At 52.0% G+C, this 14,299-nt stretch overlaps 1 protein-coding gene across 12 annotated transcripts; it reads left to right on the plus strand.

The window, feature by feature from the left end:
• The first annotated feature begins 2,130 nt into the window (after positions 1 to 2,130).
• BABAM1 (BRISC and BRCA1 A complex member 1) lies at positions 2,131 to 14,246 on the plus strand. 12 transcript variants are annotated; one of them, XM_063600002.1, is made up of 10 exons: positions 2,196 to 2,289; positions 3,248 to 3,436; positions 3,528 to 3,863; positions 6,518 to 6,576; positions 8,819 to 8,939; positions 9,022 to 9,100; positions 10,705 to 10,729; positions 11,398 to 11,527; positions 11,726 to 11,812; positions 13,754 to 14,246. In XM_063600002.1, exons 2-10 carry the CDS (start codon positions 3,401 to 3,403, stop codon positions 13,955 to 13,957), a joined length of 1,077 nt encoding a protein of 358 aa, XP_063456072.1. In that variant the 5' UTR covers positions 2,196 to 2,289; positions 3,248 to 3,400; the 3' UTR covers positions 13,958 to 14,246. The 12 variants fall into 12 exon arrangements, with proteins under 12 accessions (XP_034800734.1, XP_034800738.1, XP_063456073.1 ...); XM_034944843.2 differs by lacking the exon at positions 3,248 to 3,436 and having other exon boundaries at positions 2,131 to 2,289; positions 3,566 to 3,863; positions 10,681 to 10,729; XM_034944847.2 differs by lacking the exon at positions 3,248 to 3,436 and having other exon boundaries at positions 2,132 to 2,289; positions 3,566 to 3,863.
• Positions 14,247 to 14,299: the final 53 nt, after the last annotated feature.

The following is a 14,299-nucleotide window of genomic DNA, read 5'->3' on the forward strand; positions in this document are numbered from 1 at the left end:
ATAAGGCAAGACCCTGTCTCAAAAAGAAAGAAAAAAAAAGAGCAAGAATGTTCCCCTGAGCTGATGGTTTTTATTTGGCTCCCCTGTGAACTTTTCTTCTCTGGCTGTCTCTTCATTGTGGGCTGACAGTTCTCTCTCCTTTTTTTTTTTTTTTTTTAAGACGGAGTCTTGCTCTGTCGCCCAGCCTAGAGTGCAGTGGCACTACGTTGGCTTATTGCATCCTCCACCTCCTGGGTTCAAGAAATTCTCCTGCCTCAGCCTCCCAAGTAGCTGGGATTACAAGTGCCCACCACAATGCCCAACTAATTTTTGTATTTTTAGTAGAGACAGGGTTTCACCATGCTGACCAGGCTGGTCTCGAACTCCTGACCTCAAGTGATCTGCCAGCCTCGGCCTCCCAAAGTGCTGGGATTACAGGCGTGAGCCACCGCACCCGGCTAGGGATGGGTTTTTGCCATGTTGGCCAGGCTGGTCTTAAACTCCTGACCTCAGGTGATCCACCCACCTCAGCCTCCCAAAGTGTTGGGATTACAGGCATGAGCCACCGACCCCACCAGCCCCAGAAACATTTAAGAGCCACTTGAAGCCTCAGTTTATTTATTTATTTTATTTTATTAAATGGAATCTTGTTCTGTCACCCAGGCTGGAGTGCAGTGGTGTGATCTCGGCTCACTGCAACCTCCACCTCCTGGGTTCAAGCGATTCTTCTGCCTCAGCCTTCTGAGTAGCTGTGATTATAGGTGCGTGCCACCACACCCAGCTAATTTTTTGTATTTTTAGTAGAGACGGGGTTTCACCATATTGGCCAGGCTGATCTCGAACTCCTGACGTCGTGATCCACCCACCTCAGCCTCCCAAAATGCTGGGATTATAGGTGTGAGCCACTGCCCCCAACTCCTCAGTTTTTTTTTTTTTTTTTTAAGGGTCAAAGAAGCCGGCCACATTGGCTAGGCTCTAATTTGAGAATAGCCGGAGGGGCTGTGTAAGGTGAGCTTTGAAGGATAAAGAACTTGCCAGAAAAGCAACAGGAGGAACAGCATTCCAGGCAGAAGGAACTGCCTGGGCAAAGGCTTAGAGCCTTCAAAGAGCCGCTCTAGGTGACACAGCGAGACTCCATCTCAAAAAAACAAACAAACAAAAACAACAAAAACCCAGCTCTACTAAAAATACTATATATATATATCTCAGCCGGGCCTGGTGGTGAATGCCTGTAATTCCAGCTACTTGGGAGGCTGAGGCAGGAGAATTGCTCAAACCCTGGATGTGGAGGTTGCAGTGAGCCGAGATTGAGCCACTGCACTCCAGCCTGGGCGACAGAGCAAGACTCTGTCTCAAAAAAATAAAAATAAATAAATAAATACTTCTGGGGCTAAGGGGGAAGTGTGCACTAAGAAGACAACGACAGTCTGGGCGACAGAATGAGACTCCGTCTAAAAAAAAAAAAAAAAAAAAAAAAAATGGAAGGAAGCCTAAGTTAGCCTGATTCGGTGGTCCTCGCCTGTAGTCTCAGCTACTTGAGAGATCGCTTGGCTGTAGTGACTAGCCATGATCGCGTGACTGCAGTCTAGTTTGGGCGACAGAGCGATACCCTGTCTCTAAAAATAAGAAAAAAAAAAGCCATGAAAAAAGAGACAGGCTTGAAATAGGCCCGACTTAGCTTCGCTCCACCTACAGTGACCCAATAAGACCAGAGTAAGTATTTTTTGATTCATGCAAATATATGTAAAATAAGGAACAAGAATTAAGTAATTGGGAAGGGCCCTGGATGCTCAGGCCACACCCACATGGGAATACCTGCCCCACACGGAGGCTCAGGCCAGCTCCACCAATCACCAATCAGCTCCTCCTCTTTCCCTAAATCGGCCTTCTCCGTCCCTCTTAGCCTATCACATTGCAAGCTCCACCTCTATTCCACGTTTCAGCCTATCACGGTAGAAGCACTGACTATTGTAGTCTGATTCGGCCAAAAACAAAAATTCACTAATTTTTTTAATCCAATCACATTTCATACTTTGCTCCAGTGTAGCCAATCACATTCCAGGTCCCGCCGCACCCAGCTCCAGGCAGCTCTCACTCCAAACCCCACCCCCAACCCAGTTTCAGCCTATCAGCTTCCAAGTTCTTCCTAGCCTCAACCAGTTTCTGTCTCCGCTTGTTCTGCAGCCCGCTGAACTACATTTCCCAGGAGGCGTTGGGGCTGCGCCGTACAACTTCCGGCTGTAAAGATGGCGGCTTCCTAGTGAGTCGGCGGCTGATTTAGAAGGAGGTTCAGGCTACGGTGAGCCGAAGGTGGGTGGTGAAAGCGTGCGGGGCCCGTTCCTAGGGGCCCAGCTCCCTTTGCCCCAAGAGATCCAGCTCCTCGCCTTTCCTGGGGCTTCCGCCTTTATTTCTGGTTTCTCCTGCAGTGTAGCCTCCATCCTTGCTGCCGCTAAAGCCTTGTTTTTCTTAGAGGTGTGGGGACTGCAAGGCGCTCAAAGACCATCTTGGGAAGCCCGTGCCTATTGCCCAGATAGACAAACTGCTCCATTCGCGTCCTGTTTCTCTCCAAGGGGAACCACAGTACTAATATTTTGCTTCTCCCTCATGCAGACACCCGCTAGGGACGAGGGTGTCCTAGAGGTTATTATTCCCTTATTCACCAAGACATTTTCAGTTTTAGGTAACAGAAAACCCTACTCAATCTGGCTTAAGGAAGAAAAGGAAGTTGGTGGCTTATAGATTGGGTCTAACAGGAGCTGGGTCCAGGTGGTCAGAATTCGATCTGCAGTTTTCTGGGTGGAGACCATTTCGCTTTTTACCTTAGAGGCAAAAGGGGCCCCTCGCAGCTCTCAACTTTATTCTACCAGCTCTGCAACTCTAATGAGAGTCTCTTTTCCTTGATGACACTGTTAGAAGTTGCAGAGCTGCCACTCAATGGCCTGATTTGGGTCATGTGCCCATCCCTGAGCCATTTTCAGTGGCCAGAGAGCTGGGATGTGCTCACTGGCCGAGTAGGGGCATGGGGCTAGCACTACGTTAAAAAGAAAAAAAAAAGAGGAAAAGAGAGGGGGGACTGTTATCTTATGTCGGAGTGGCTGCTCGGCTGATAGGTGTCAAAGGCAGCCATTCTGCAGCTGAGGAAACTGACTCCCTAAGAGGAGTAACTCATCATCAGTAAGCAGCTCATCGCCCCTCTTCCTTCTTAGTAACCAATTTTTTTTTTTTTTTTTTTTTTTTTTTGAGACGGAGTTTCGCTCTTTTTGCCCAGGATGGAGTGCAGTGGCGGGATCTCGGCTCACCGCAGCCTCCCCTCCCGGGTTCAAGCGATTCTCCTACCTCAGCCTCCTGAGTAGCTGGGATTATCCGCATGCGCCACCACGCCCGTCTAATTTTGTATTTTTAGTTGAGACGGGGTTTCTCCATGTTGGTCAAGCTGGTCTCGAACTTCCAACCTCAGGTGATCCACCTGCCTCGGCCTCCCAAAGTGCTGGGATTACAGGCATGAGCCACCGTGCCCGACCGTAACCAAATGTTTTTAAAACTCCAAGGGGAGGATTCTGGCTTCCCCTGTCCGTGTTCCATCTAGCCACACAGGAGCCATGGAAGTGGCAGAGCCCAGCAGCCCCACTGAAGAGGAGGAGGAGGAAGAGGAGCACTCGGCAGAGCCTCGGCCCCGCACTCGCTCCAATCCTGAAGGGGCTGAGGACCGGGCAGTGGGGGCACAGGCCAGCGTGGGCAGCCGCAGCGAGGGTGAGGGTGAGGCCGCCAGTGCTGATGATGGGAGCCCCAACACTTCAGGAGCCGGCCCTAAGTCCTGGCAGGTGCCCCCGCCAGCCCCTGAGGTCCAAATTCGGACACCAAGGGTCAACTGTCCAGAGAAAGTGGTAAGTAGCGGGGGTGGCCTGGGGCTCTGAGATGCTAGGGAACCTAGCATCTTGTCTTTTGGGATTCACACTGCAAACATTCCCTTTGTATTAGTTACCTGTGGCTGCCACAAGTCACCATGGACTTGGTAGCTTTCAACAAGAGAAATTTATTCTCTCACAGTTCTTGGGGCCAGAAGTCAGCTGTCGGCAGGGCCATGGCCCCTCTGGAGGCTCTAAGAGAGGATTCTTTCTTGCCTCTTCATTTTGTCTGTCTGTTTTTTTTTTTTTTTTTTGAGATGGAGTTTCGCTCTTGTTGCCCAGGCTGCAGTGCAATGGCACGATCTTGGCTCACTGCAACCTCTGCCTCCCGGGTTCAAGCAGTTCTCCTGCCTCAGCCTCCCGAGCAGCTGGGATTACAAGTGCCCACCACAACGCCCGGCTAATTTTTGTATTTTTAGTAGAGACAGGGTTTCACCACATTGGCCAGGCTGGTCTCGAACTCTTGACCTTGGGTGATCCGCCTGCCTTGGCCTCCCAAAGTGCTGGGATTATAGGCATGAGCCACTCTGCCTGACCCTTTCTTGCCTCTTCTAGCCTCTCGTGGCTCCTGGCATTCCTTGGATTGTGGCTGCATCACTCTAGTCTTTGCCCAATTTTTTTGTTTTGTTTTTTTGAGATGGAGTCTTGCTCTGTCACCCAGGCTGGAGTGCAGTGTTGTGATCTCAGCTCACTGCAACCTCCGCCTCCCGGGTTCATGCCATTCTCCCGCCTCAGCCTCCTGAGTAGCTACAGGTGCCCGCCACCATGCCCAGCTAATTTTTTGTATTTTTAGTAGAGATGGGGTTTCTTTCTTTCTTTTTTTTCTTTTTTTTGAGAAGGAGTCTCGCTCTGTCGCCCAGGCTGGAGTGCAGTGCAGTGGCGCTGTCTCGGCTCACTGCAAGCTCTGCCTCCCGGGTTCACGCCATTCTCCTGCTTCAGCCTCCTGAGTAGCTGGGACTACAGGCGCCCGCTACTATGCCTGGCTAATTTTTTGTATTTTTTAGTAGAGACAGGGTTTCACCGTGTTAGCCAGGATGGTCTCGATCTCTTGACCTCGTGATCCACCTGCCTCGGCCTCCCAAAGTGCTGGGATTACAGGCGTGAGCCACCGCACCCAGCCACTGAGATGGGGTTTCACCGTGTTAGCCAGGATGGTCTCCATCTCCTGACCTTGTGTTCCACCCACCTCAGCATCCCAAAGTGCTGGGATTACAGGTGTTAGCCACCGCGCCTGGCTCTTTGCCTAATTCTGTCCAGTCCTCATATCCTCATAAAGCCTTTCTCACTGTGTCTCTGTGTCTTCTCCGCTTCTGTCTCCTATAAGGACACTTGTCATCAAAACAGGATCTTATCTCAAGACCCTTACTTTAATTACATCTGCAGAGACCCTGATTCCAAATAAGGTCACATTGTTGTTTTTTTTTTTTTTTTTTTTTTGAGACGGAGTCCCGCTCTGTCACCAGGCTGGTGTGCAGTGGCGTGATCTCAGCTCACTGCAACCTCCGGCTCCCTGGTTCAAACGATTCTCCTGCCTCAGCCTCCCAAGTAGCTGGGATTGCAGGCACTCACCGCCACACCCAACTAATTTTTGTATTTTTTAGTAGAGACCAGGTTTTACCATGTTGGCCAGGATGGTCTCAATCTCCTGACCTTGTGATCTGTCTGCCTCAGCCTCCCAAGGTGCTGGGATTACAGGCGTGAGCTACCGCGCCAAGCGTCTTTTTTTTTTTTTTTTTTGAGACAGAGTCTTGCTCTGTCGCCCAGGCTGGAGTGCAGTGGCGCAACCTCGGCTCACTGCAAGCTCCGCCTCCTGGGTTCACTCCATTCTCCTGCCTCAGCCTCCCGAGTAGCTGGGACTACAGGCGCCCGCCACCACGCCTGGCTAATTTTTTTGTATTTTGTTAGTAGAGACGGGGTTTCACCCTGTTAGCCAGGATGGTCTCGATCTCCTGATCTCGTGATCCTCCCGTCTCGGCCTCCCAAAGTGCTGGGATTACAGGCGTGAGCCATCACGCCTGGCCTCTTTTTTTTTTTTTTTTTTTTGAGACAGAGTTTCACTCTGTCACCCAGGCTGGAGTGCAGTGGCGCAATCAGGGCTCACTGCAACCTCCACCTCCCGGGTTCAAGCAATTCTCTTGGTTTAGCCTCCTGAGTAGCTGGGATTACAGGTAGGTGCCACCACACCTGGCCAATTTTTTGTATTTTTAGTAGAGATGGGGTTTCGCCATGTTGGCCAGGCTGGTCTCAAACTCCTGACCTGAAGTGATCCACCCACCTTGCCCTCCCTAAGTGCTGGGATTACAGGTGTGAGCCACTGTGCCAGGCCAAATAAGGTCACATTCTCAGGTTCTGGGTGGACATGTCTTTTGGGAGCCACAGTTCGATCCACTATATCCTCATTTCTGTGTTTCTGTGTCACACATTCTCTGGCTCATTTATTTACTTATCTACTTGGACTCCCAGTTCAGTGCCCATTCTTCTAAGCCATTGCTTTTCAAAGTAGATGGCTTGGCTGAGGATTAAAGGTCACCATACTGCCTTTTCAGACAAGGCAGCTTGAAGAGGGCCAGTGAGTGGTGTGGGGGCCAACGTTAAGGTCAGAGGATGCTCACCACCCTCCAACTACCTTGCAGATTATCTGCCTGGACCTGTCAGAGGAAATGTCACTGCCAAAGCTGGAGTCGTTCAACGGGTAAGAGGGACATTTTAGGGCTTGAACATGCAGCCATGGCTGGGAGGGTCCAGCCCAAAAGATACGGGGCTCTCACTCTGAAACTCACACCAGCTTGGTCTGGCTTCAGGCTTGGCAGTATCAGAGATTAGCAAGAGCCAGGTGCAGTGGCTCATGCCTGTAATCCCAGTGACTTGGGAGGCTGAGATAGGAGGATCACTTGAGGCTAGGGGTTCGAGACTAGTCTGGGCAACATGGACCCCATCTCTAAAAAAATAAAAAATATATATGTATGTGTATGTATGTATGTATTTATTTATTTTTGAGACAGGGTGTCGCTCTCTTGCCTAGGCTGGAGTGCAATGGCGTGAGCTCAGCTCATTGCAACCCCTGCCTCCTGGGTTCAAGCCATTCTTGTGCCTCATCCTCCCGAGTACCTGAGATTATAGGCATGCACCACCATGCCCGTTTAATTTTTGTATTTTTAGTAGAGACAGAGTTTTGCCATGTTGGCCAGGCTGGTCTCAAAACTCCTAATCTGAAGTCATCTGCCTGCCTTGGCCTCCCAAAGTGCTGGGATTACAGGCATGAGCACCCAGCCTCTAAATGTATTTTTAAAAAATTAGCGAGCATGGTGGCATGCTCCTAGAGTCCCAGCTACTTGGGAGGGCAAGCTGGGAGGATCACTTGATCCCAAGAGTTTGAGGCTGCAGTGAGCTATGATTTTGCCACCACACTCCAGCCTGGGCGACAGAGCGAGACCCTGTCCCTTTTTTTTGTTTTTTTTTTTGAGACGGAGTCTCGCTTTGTCGCCCAATCTGGAGTGCAGTGGTGCGATCTCCGCTCACTGCAAGCTCCGCCTCCTGGGTTCACGCCATTCTCCTGCCTCAGCCTCCGAGTAGCTGGGACTACAGGTGCCTGCCACCACGCCTGGCTAATTTTTTTGTATTTTTAGTAGAGATGGGGTTTCACCGTGTTAGGGAGGATGGTCTCAAATCTCCTGACCTCATGATCCGCCTGCCTCGGCCTCCCAAAGTGCTGGGATTACAGGTGTGAGCCACCGTGCCCGGCCGACCCTGTCTCTTTAAAAAAAGGAAAAAAGAAGCCGGGCTTGGTGGCTCATACCTGTAATCCCATTACTTTGGGAGGCCAAGGTGGGCGGATCACAAGGTCTGGGGTTCGAGACCAGCCTGGCCGACATAGTGAAACCCCCACCTCTACTAAAAATACAAAAATTAGCTGGGCACGGTGGTGCGTGCCTATAATCCCAGCTACTCGGGAGGCTGAGGCAGGAGAATCGTTTGAATCCAGGAGATGGAGGTTGCGGTGAGCCAAGATCGCGCCATTGCACTCCAGCCTGGGCAACAAGAACGAAACTCTGTCTCAAAAAAAGTAAAATAAAATAAAAAAATTAAAAAAGAGTAGCAAGGACAACTGGTAATGTTAAGGCTATGGCCCATTGAGGCTCCATTCATAGCAATGAGTTGGAGATGCCAAGAAGCAAAGTGACTTGCTCAAGGGCTCAGAGTAATGGGGCAGAGCCAGGATTCGGACCCAGGCCCGGCTGGCCCTGAAGCCCTTGTCTGGAGTCATGTGCTGCCTGCAGCTGTATCTGGGGTGGGGGGCAGTTTGGGTTGCAGGACCTGGATGGGGCTTGAGGACCTCCTTGGAGATGTTGAAGGTGACACCTTCTTCCCCTCAGTGGCATTCACAACTGCCCATGGCTGAGCAAAGTTCCTGCAATGACTCTAGGGGAACCTTGAGCCCCATGCTGCGCAGAGGGACCCATTTGGAGAGGGCAGGAGCTCTGATGTCAGCCAGACTGGGTTTGTGGCTGAGCTCCGCCACACCCCTGCAGTATGACCTATACCTCCAGGGCCTTATCATGCAGGGTTTTCAGAGGAGGGTGGCTGAAGGAACTTTTTTTTTTTTTTTTTTTTTGAGACAGAGTCTCACTCTGTCGCCCAGGCTGGACTGCAGTGGCGCGATCTCAGCTCACTGCAACCTCCGCCTTCTGGGTTCAAGCAATTCTCTGACTCAGCCTCCTGAGTAGCTGGGATTACAGGCACTCGCCACCACGCCCGGCTAATTTTTTTGTATTTTTAGTAGAGATGGGGTTTCACCATCTTGACCAGGCTGGTCTTGAACTCCTGACCTCGTGATCCACCTGCCTCAGCCTCCCAAAGTACTGGAATTACAGGCGTGAGCCACTGTGCCCGGCCCTGAGGGAACTTTAATTCCCCTGTACTCTCTGCCTCCCCAGCTCCAAAACCAACGCCCTCAATGTCTCCCAGAAGATGATTGAGATGTTCGTGCGGACAAAACACAAGATCGACAAAAGCCACGAGTTTGCACTGGTGGTGGTGAACGATGACACGGCCTGGGTGAGGCTGCGGCAGGTGCTGGGTGCCCTGGGGTCCCCTGGGGCCCGGGGAGCATCGCACTGAGGCCTCTGCTTCCCTGCAGCTGTCTGGCCTGACCTCCGACCCCCGCGAGCTCTGTAGCTGCCTCTATGATCTGGAGACGGCCTCCTGTTCCACCTTCAGTATCCTTCCTGGCAGAGATGTCCCCATGAAGGGGCCTGTCTCCTTCTGTCATCCTTGGGGCCCAGGAAAGTCTAAGTCATGACTCTGGCTGGCTGAGGTTCAGATCTCAGATCTGCCAAGGCTGGGAAAGTCACCCCTCTGAGCCTCAGTTTCCCCATCTGTACTGTGGAAGGCACAAAGCTGCCTACCCCATGGAGATGCTGTAATAATACAGAAGCAAAAGTACCTGATTTGGTCCGGGCATGGTGGTCCATGCCTATTATCCCAGCGACTTGTGAGGCTGAGGCACAAGAATCACTTGAGTCCGGGAGGCGGAGGTTGCAGTGAGCTGAGATCTCGCCACTGTACTCCAGCCTGGGAGACAGAGTGAGACTCCGTCTTTAAAAAAAAAAAAAAAAAAAAAAGAAGTACCTTATTTGTATTCAGGAGGTCCAAAATTCACCCACAAGGGGATCACCTCACACAGGACTGGGCGTACAGTCAGTGATCAATAAATGGCAGTGTGTGACGGAAATGTCACCATTGTTCCTACAGCCACTTGAACCTGGGCGCAGGACATTTTATGGTAATTTGGACATAAAAGGCTCATGTGTGGCCCAAAACTGAAATAGAATAGGACTCTCGTTAGTTAAAAAAGGAATAAATGGTGAGAGTTTTTTCCAGGAGGACAAGACACCCCTGGCTCTTTCATTTTGAGGAGAGTGGCCCCAGCCATGCAGGAAAGGGGACCTTTTTTTATTTTTGCTCTTGTTGCCCTGGCTGAGTGCAGTGATGCGATCTTGGCTCATTGCAACTTCCACCTCCCAGGTTCAAGCAATTCTCCTGCCTCAGCCTCCCAAGTAGCTGGGATTACAGGTGTGCACCACCACACCTGGCTAATTTTGAATGTTTTGTAGAGATGGGGTCTTGCTATGTTGCCCAGGCTGGTCTTGAATTCCTGGGCTCAAGTGATCAGCCCACCCCAGCCTCCCAAAGTGCTGAGATTACAGGCATGAGCCACCATGCCCGGCCCCATTCTGTTTTAAAACATAAATTAGATTCCATCCCATCCCATCTCTGCTCCAAAACCTCCCATGGCTCCCTGTGGATCTTATTTATTATTATGTTTTTTTTTGAGATGGAGTCTCGCTCTTGTTGCCCAGGCTGGAGTGCAGTGGCACGATCTTGGCTCACCGCAATCTCCATCTCCCGAGTTCAAGCAATTTTCCTGTCTTAGCCTCCCAAGTAGCTGGGATTACAGACATGTGCCATCAGGCCCAGCTAATTTTGTATTTTTAGTAGAGACAGGGTTTCACCGTGTTGGCCAGGCTGGCCTCGAACTCCTGACCTCAGATGGTCCACCTGCCTTGGCCTCCCAAAGTGCTATGATTGCAGGCATGTGCCACCATGCCTGGCATACCAAGAGTCTTAAAGTCATCCGGTACCAGCACCCTATTTTGTGATCCATGCTGAGGGGAATTTGTGTGTCAGGGCAAGTGACTTGGCCAGGGTCACATGGTGCGTCCCTAGGGGTGCCGGGTCTCCTCTGGCATCGGGATCGGGGAAGCCACCTGTTTCCCGCTCACTCGTGCTCTACTAGCCTTCTCCTTAGCATCCCCACCAGATCTGGAAGGACTTTTCAGCCTCATGTAAGTCCCCTGTGGGGAAATTCTTATTCACCTTCAAAGAGAAGGGTCACTTCTGGGAAAAAGCTCCAAACAGCACAGAAGTAATCTAGGGAGCCTTAAAGCCTCCTCCCTTCCTACCTCGCCCTGAGCAATTCCTCATTTATGTGTGTCTTGGGAGCATGGGGGCTGGTGGAGATGCACATGCTGCTAAGCAGCTCCAGCTGACGGCAGTGATGGGGGATGTTCAGGACACTGAGGGTGGCCGGGCCCAGTGGCTCAGGCCTGTAATCTCAGCACTTTGGGAGGCCGAGGCGGGCAGATCACCTGAGGTCAGGAGTTTGAGACCAGCCTGCCCAACATGGTGAAACCGCGTCTCTACTAAAAATACAAAAATTAGCTGGGCACCTGTAATCCCAGCTACTTGAGAGGCCGAGGCAGGAGAATCGCTTGAACCTGGGAGGTAGAGGTTGCAGTGAGCCGAGATCTCACCGTTGCACTCAGAGGGGTGGGGCTGGGAACATGCTCAGGGCAGAGGGAACTGCTCATGGGATGCCTCACAGGCAGCAGTGAACTTGGGAGACATCAGTGGGGCCTCACCTGCCCGGTGAGCATCTGGGGTCTCTCTCAGGGTGCTAAGAGGGGCAGACCCCCACAGGCTGCTCTGACTGCTCCCTCTCCCGGGTATGCAGCCAGCAGAAAACTGAGCTTCCGGTCACAGAGAATGTGCAGACGATTCCCCCGCCATATGTGGTCCGCACCATCCTTGTCTACAGCCGTCCACCTTGCCAGCCCCAGTTCTCCTTGACGGAGCCCATGAAGGTGGGTGAGGCCTGGGAGAGGGAGGGGTGCCTGCAGCCATGAGGATGGTGGTTAGACACCAGGAGGGACTTCCAACCACAGAGGCTGGGGTGCCTAGAGGTAAGTTCCCAGAGTCTGAGGCAGAAATGGGGGAGTTATAGTCATGGGGCACGGGGTGACCCAAGCCCCAGAGGCTGGTGTTCTTTACTTCCCCTGCAGAAAATGTTCCAGTGCCCATATTTCTTCTTTGACGTTGTTTACATCCACAATGGCACCGAGGAGAAGGAGGAGGAGATGAGTTGGAAGGTGAGAGGCTGCAGCAGGTGTGAGTAGCAGGCGGGTGTGGACAGGATGTCTTGGAACACACCTGCACTGGGTCTGGGGGTCTCTACCTCCATTTGATACCCCTGGAACCCTGGTTGGGGTAGGTCATGGCATTGGTCATTGAACAGCCGTTTCCCAGTTGTCTGCTGTGACTGATGGGGTGGCAGCCACTGGGACGATGGTCCAGGCAACATGTTGAGTCCTGCCTCCCCCATCTCCAACGTTCCCTGCTTTCCTTTCTTTCTTGCTTGCTTGCTTTTCTTTCTTCTTCTTTTTTTTTTTTTTTGAGACAGAGTCTCCCTCTGTCTCCCAGGCTGGAGTGCAGTGGCATGATCTCGGCTCACTGCAACCTCTGCCTCCCGGGTTCAAGCAATTCTCCTGTGTCAGCCTCCCGAGTAGCTGGGGTTACAGGTACCTGCCATCATACCAGGTTAATTTTTGTATTTTTAGTAGAGACGGGGTTTCACCATGTTGGCCAGGCTGGTCTTGAACTCCTGATCTCAGGTGATCTGCCTGCTTCAGCCTCCCAAAGCGCTGGGATTACAGGTGTGAGCCACCACGACCCGCTCCCTCTTCCCTTTCTTCCTGCCTTTGACCTCGCTGCACCCTCAGCCTGGAGCATCCATCCCTCTTGGACTCCCCAGGCCCTGCTGGGCCTTCACATCCCAGACCTGAATTAGCTGTGGGACCTCGAGTGGACTACTTACTTCTCTGAGCCTCAGTTTACCCAACTATGAACAGGGAATTGAGACCAGCTCCTCCTTATATCTCAATACCCAAATCAAAAGTCCCCCCTCTAGCCAGGCGTGGTGGTGTACGCCTGTGGTCCCAGCTGCTCGGGAGGCTGAGACAGGAGGCTCGCTTGAGCTCGAAAGGTGGAGATTGCAGTGAGCTGTGATGAAGCCACTGCACTCCAGCCTGGGTGACAGGGCGGAGACCCTGTGTCAAAAAATAAAAATACGGCCAGGTGTGGTGGCTCACACCTGTAATCCCAGCACTTTGGGAAGCCGAGGCGGGTGACTCACTTGAGTTGGGAGTTCAGACCAGCCTGACCAACATGGAGAAACCCTGTCTCTACTAAAAATACAAAATTAACCAGGCGTGGTGGCACATGCCTATAATCCCATCTACTCAGGAGGCTGAGGCAGGAGAATCGCTTGAACCCGGGAGGCAGAGGTTGTGGTGAGCCGAGATCGTGCCGTTGCACTCCAGCCTGGGAACAACAGCGAAACCCTGTCTCAAAAAAAAAAATTAAAAAAATAAAATAAGTAAAATAAAAAGTCCCTCCTCTGAGAAGCCCTCCCTGTTTTTCAAGAAGGATCAAAGTGGGGGCCAGGAGAATGTGTCTGTATCTGACTGTGTGCCTCCACACTGGGGACTCTTTTTTTTTTTTTTTTTTTTTTTTGAGGCGGAGTCTCGCTCTGTTGCCCAGGCTGGAGAGCAGTGGTGTGATCCCGGCTCACTGCCAGCTCCGCCTCCCGGGTTTGCGCCATTCTCCTGCCTCAGCCTCCCGAGTAGCTAGGACTACAGGTGCCTGCCACCACGCCCGGCTAATTTTTTGTATTTTTTAGTAGAGATGGGGTTTCACCGTGTTAGCCAGGATGGTCTTGATCTCCTGACCTTGTGATCTGCCCGCCTCAGCCTCCCAAAGTGCTGGGATTACAGGCGTGAGCCACCGCGCCCGGCCCACACTGGGGACTCTTTGGGAGCCATGACTGGGACCTCTTCGGATCCTTAACACTGGGTCCATGGCGGGGAATGTTTGCTGAATGTGTGAATGGTTTCTGCTTGGCAAACTCCTCTTCACCCTTTAGAACCCACCCCAGATGTCCCCTCTTCTGAGAAGCCCTCCAGGGATATGAAGGGCCTGTTGGGGTAACCTCTGCCTGAACAGCCCTTCACTGACCCCCGCCTCCCCGGCAGGATATGTTTGCCTTCATGGGCAGCCTGGATACCAAGGGTACCAGCTACAAGTATGAGGTGGCGCTGGCTGGCCCAGCCCTGGAGTTGCACAACTGCATGGCGAAACTGTTGGCCCACCCCCTGCAGCGGCCTTGCCAGAGCCATGCTTCCTACAGCCTGCTGGAGGAGGAGGATGAAGCCACTGAGGTTGAGGCCACGGTCTGAACCATCCCTGTACATCTGCACCTTCTTGTGCAAGGAAGTCCTTGGCCTAAAGCCTTGGTTCTCAAATTGGGTTCCTTGGGACCTCCGGGGTGGGGGGGTTCCAGGAGGCACGTAGGGTACCTTGCAGGGTCCTAGGAAGGAAACCCAGGATTCCAGGAGGGATCCCAGGAACTGTGGGCACCCATTTTCTGTGTCTCCCAGCCCATTTCCACTCCTAGTTTGTCATGGATAATCTTTGTTCTTCCCTGTGTGATTTTTGCCATCAAAATAAAAATTTGAGACTCGTTAACCGAAGTCCACGCCAATCACTTTGTGTTAATGGGGATCATCTTCATTGCAAGT

The sequence above is a fragment of the Pan paniscus genome, chromosome 20 (genome assembly GCF_029289425.2).
Source record: "Pan paniscus chromosome 20, NHGRI_mPanPan1-v2.0_pri, whole genome shotgun sequence".
NCBI classification, from domain to species: domain Eukaryota; kingdom Metazoa; phylum Chordata; class Mammalia; order Primates; family Hominidae; genus Pan; species Pan paniscus.

Excerpts from the sequence above, each read along its gene's own strand:
- BABAM1 (XM_063600002.1), top strand. The coding sequence starts at position 3,401 with ATGTTGGTCAAGCTGGTCTCGAACTTCCAACCTCAG. Across the intron at positions 3,864-6,517 it reads TCAACTGTCCAGAGAAAGTG|ATTATCTGCCTGGACCTGTC; the intron begins GTAAGTAGCGGG and ends ACTACCTTGCAG. Across the intron at positions 11,813-13,753 it reads AGGAGGAGATGAGTTGGAAG|GATATGTTTGCCTTCATGGG; the intron begins GTGAGAGGCTGC and ends CCTCCCCGGCAG.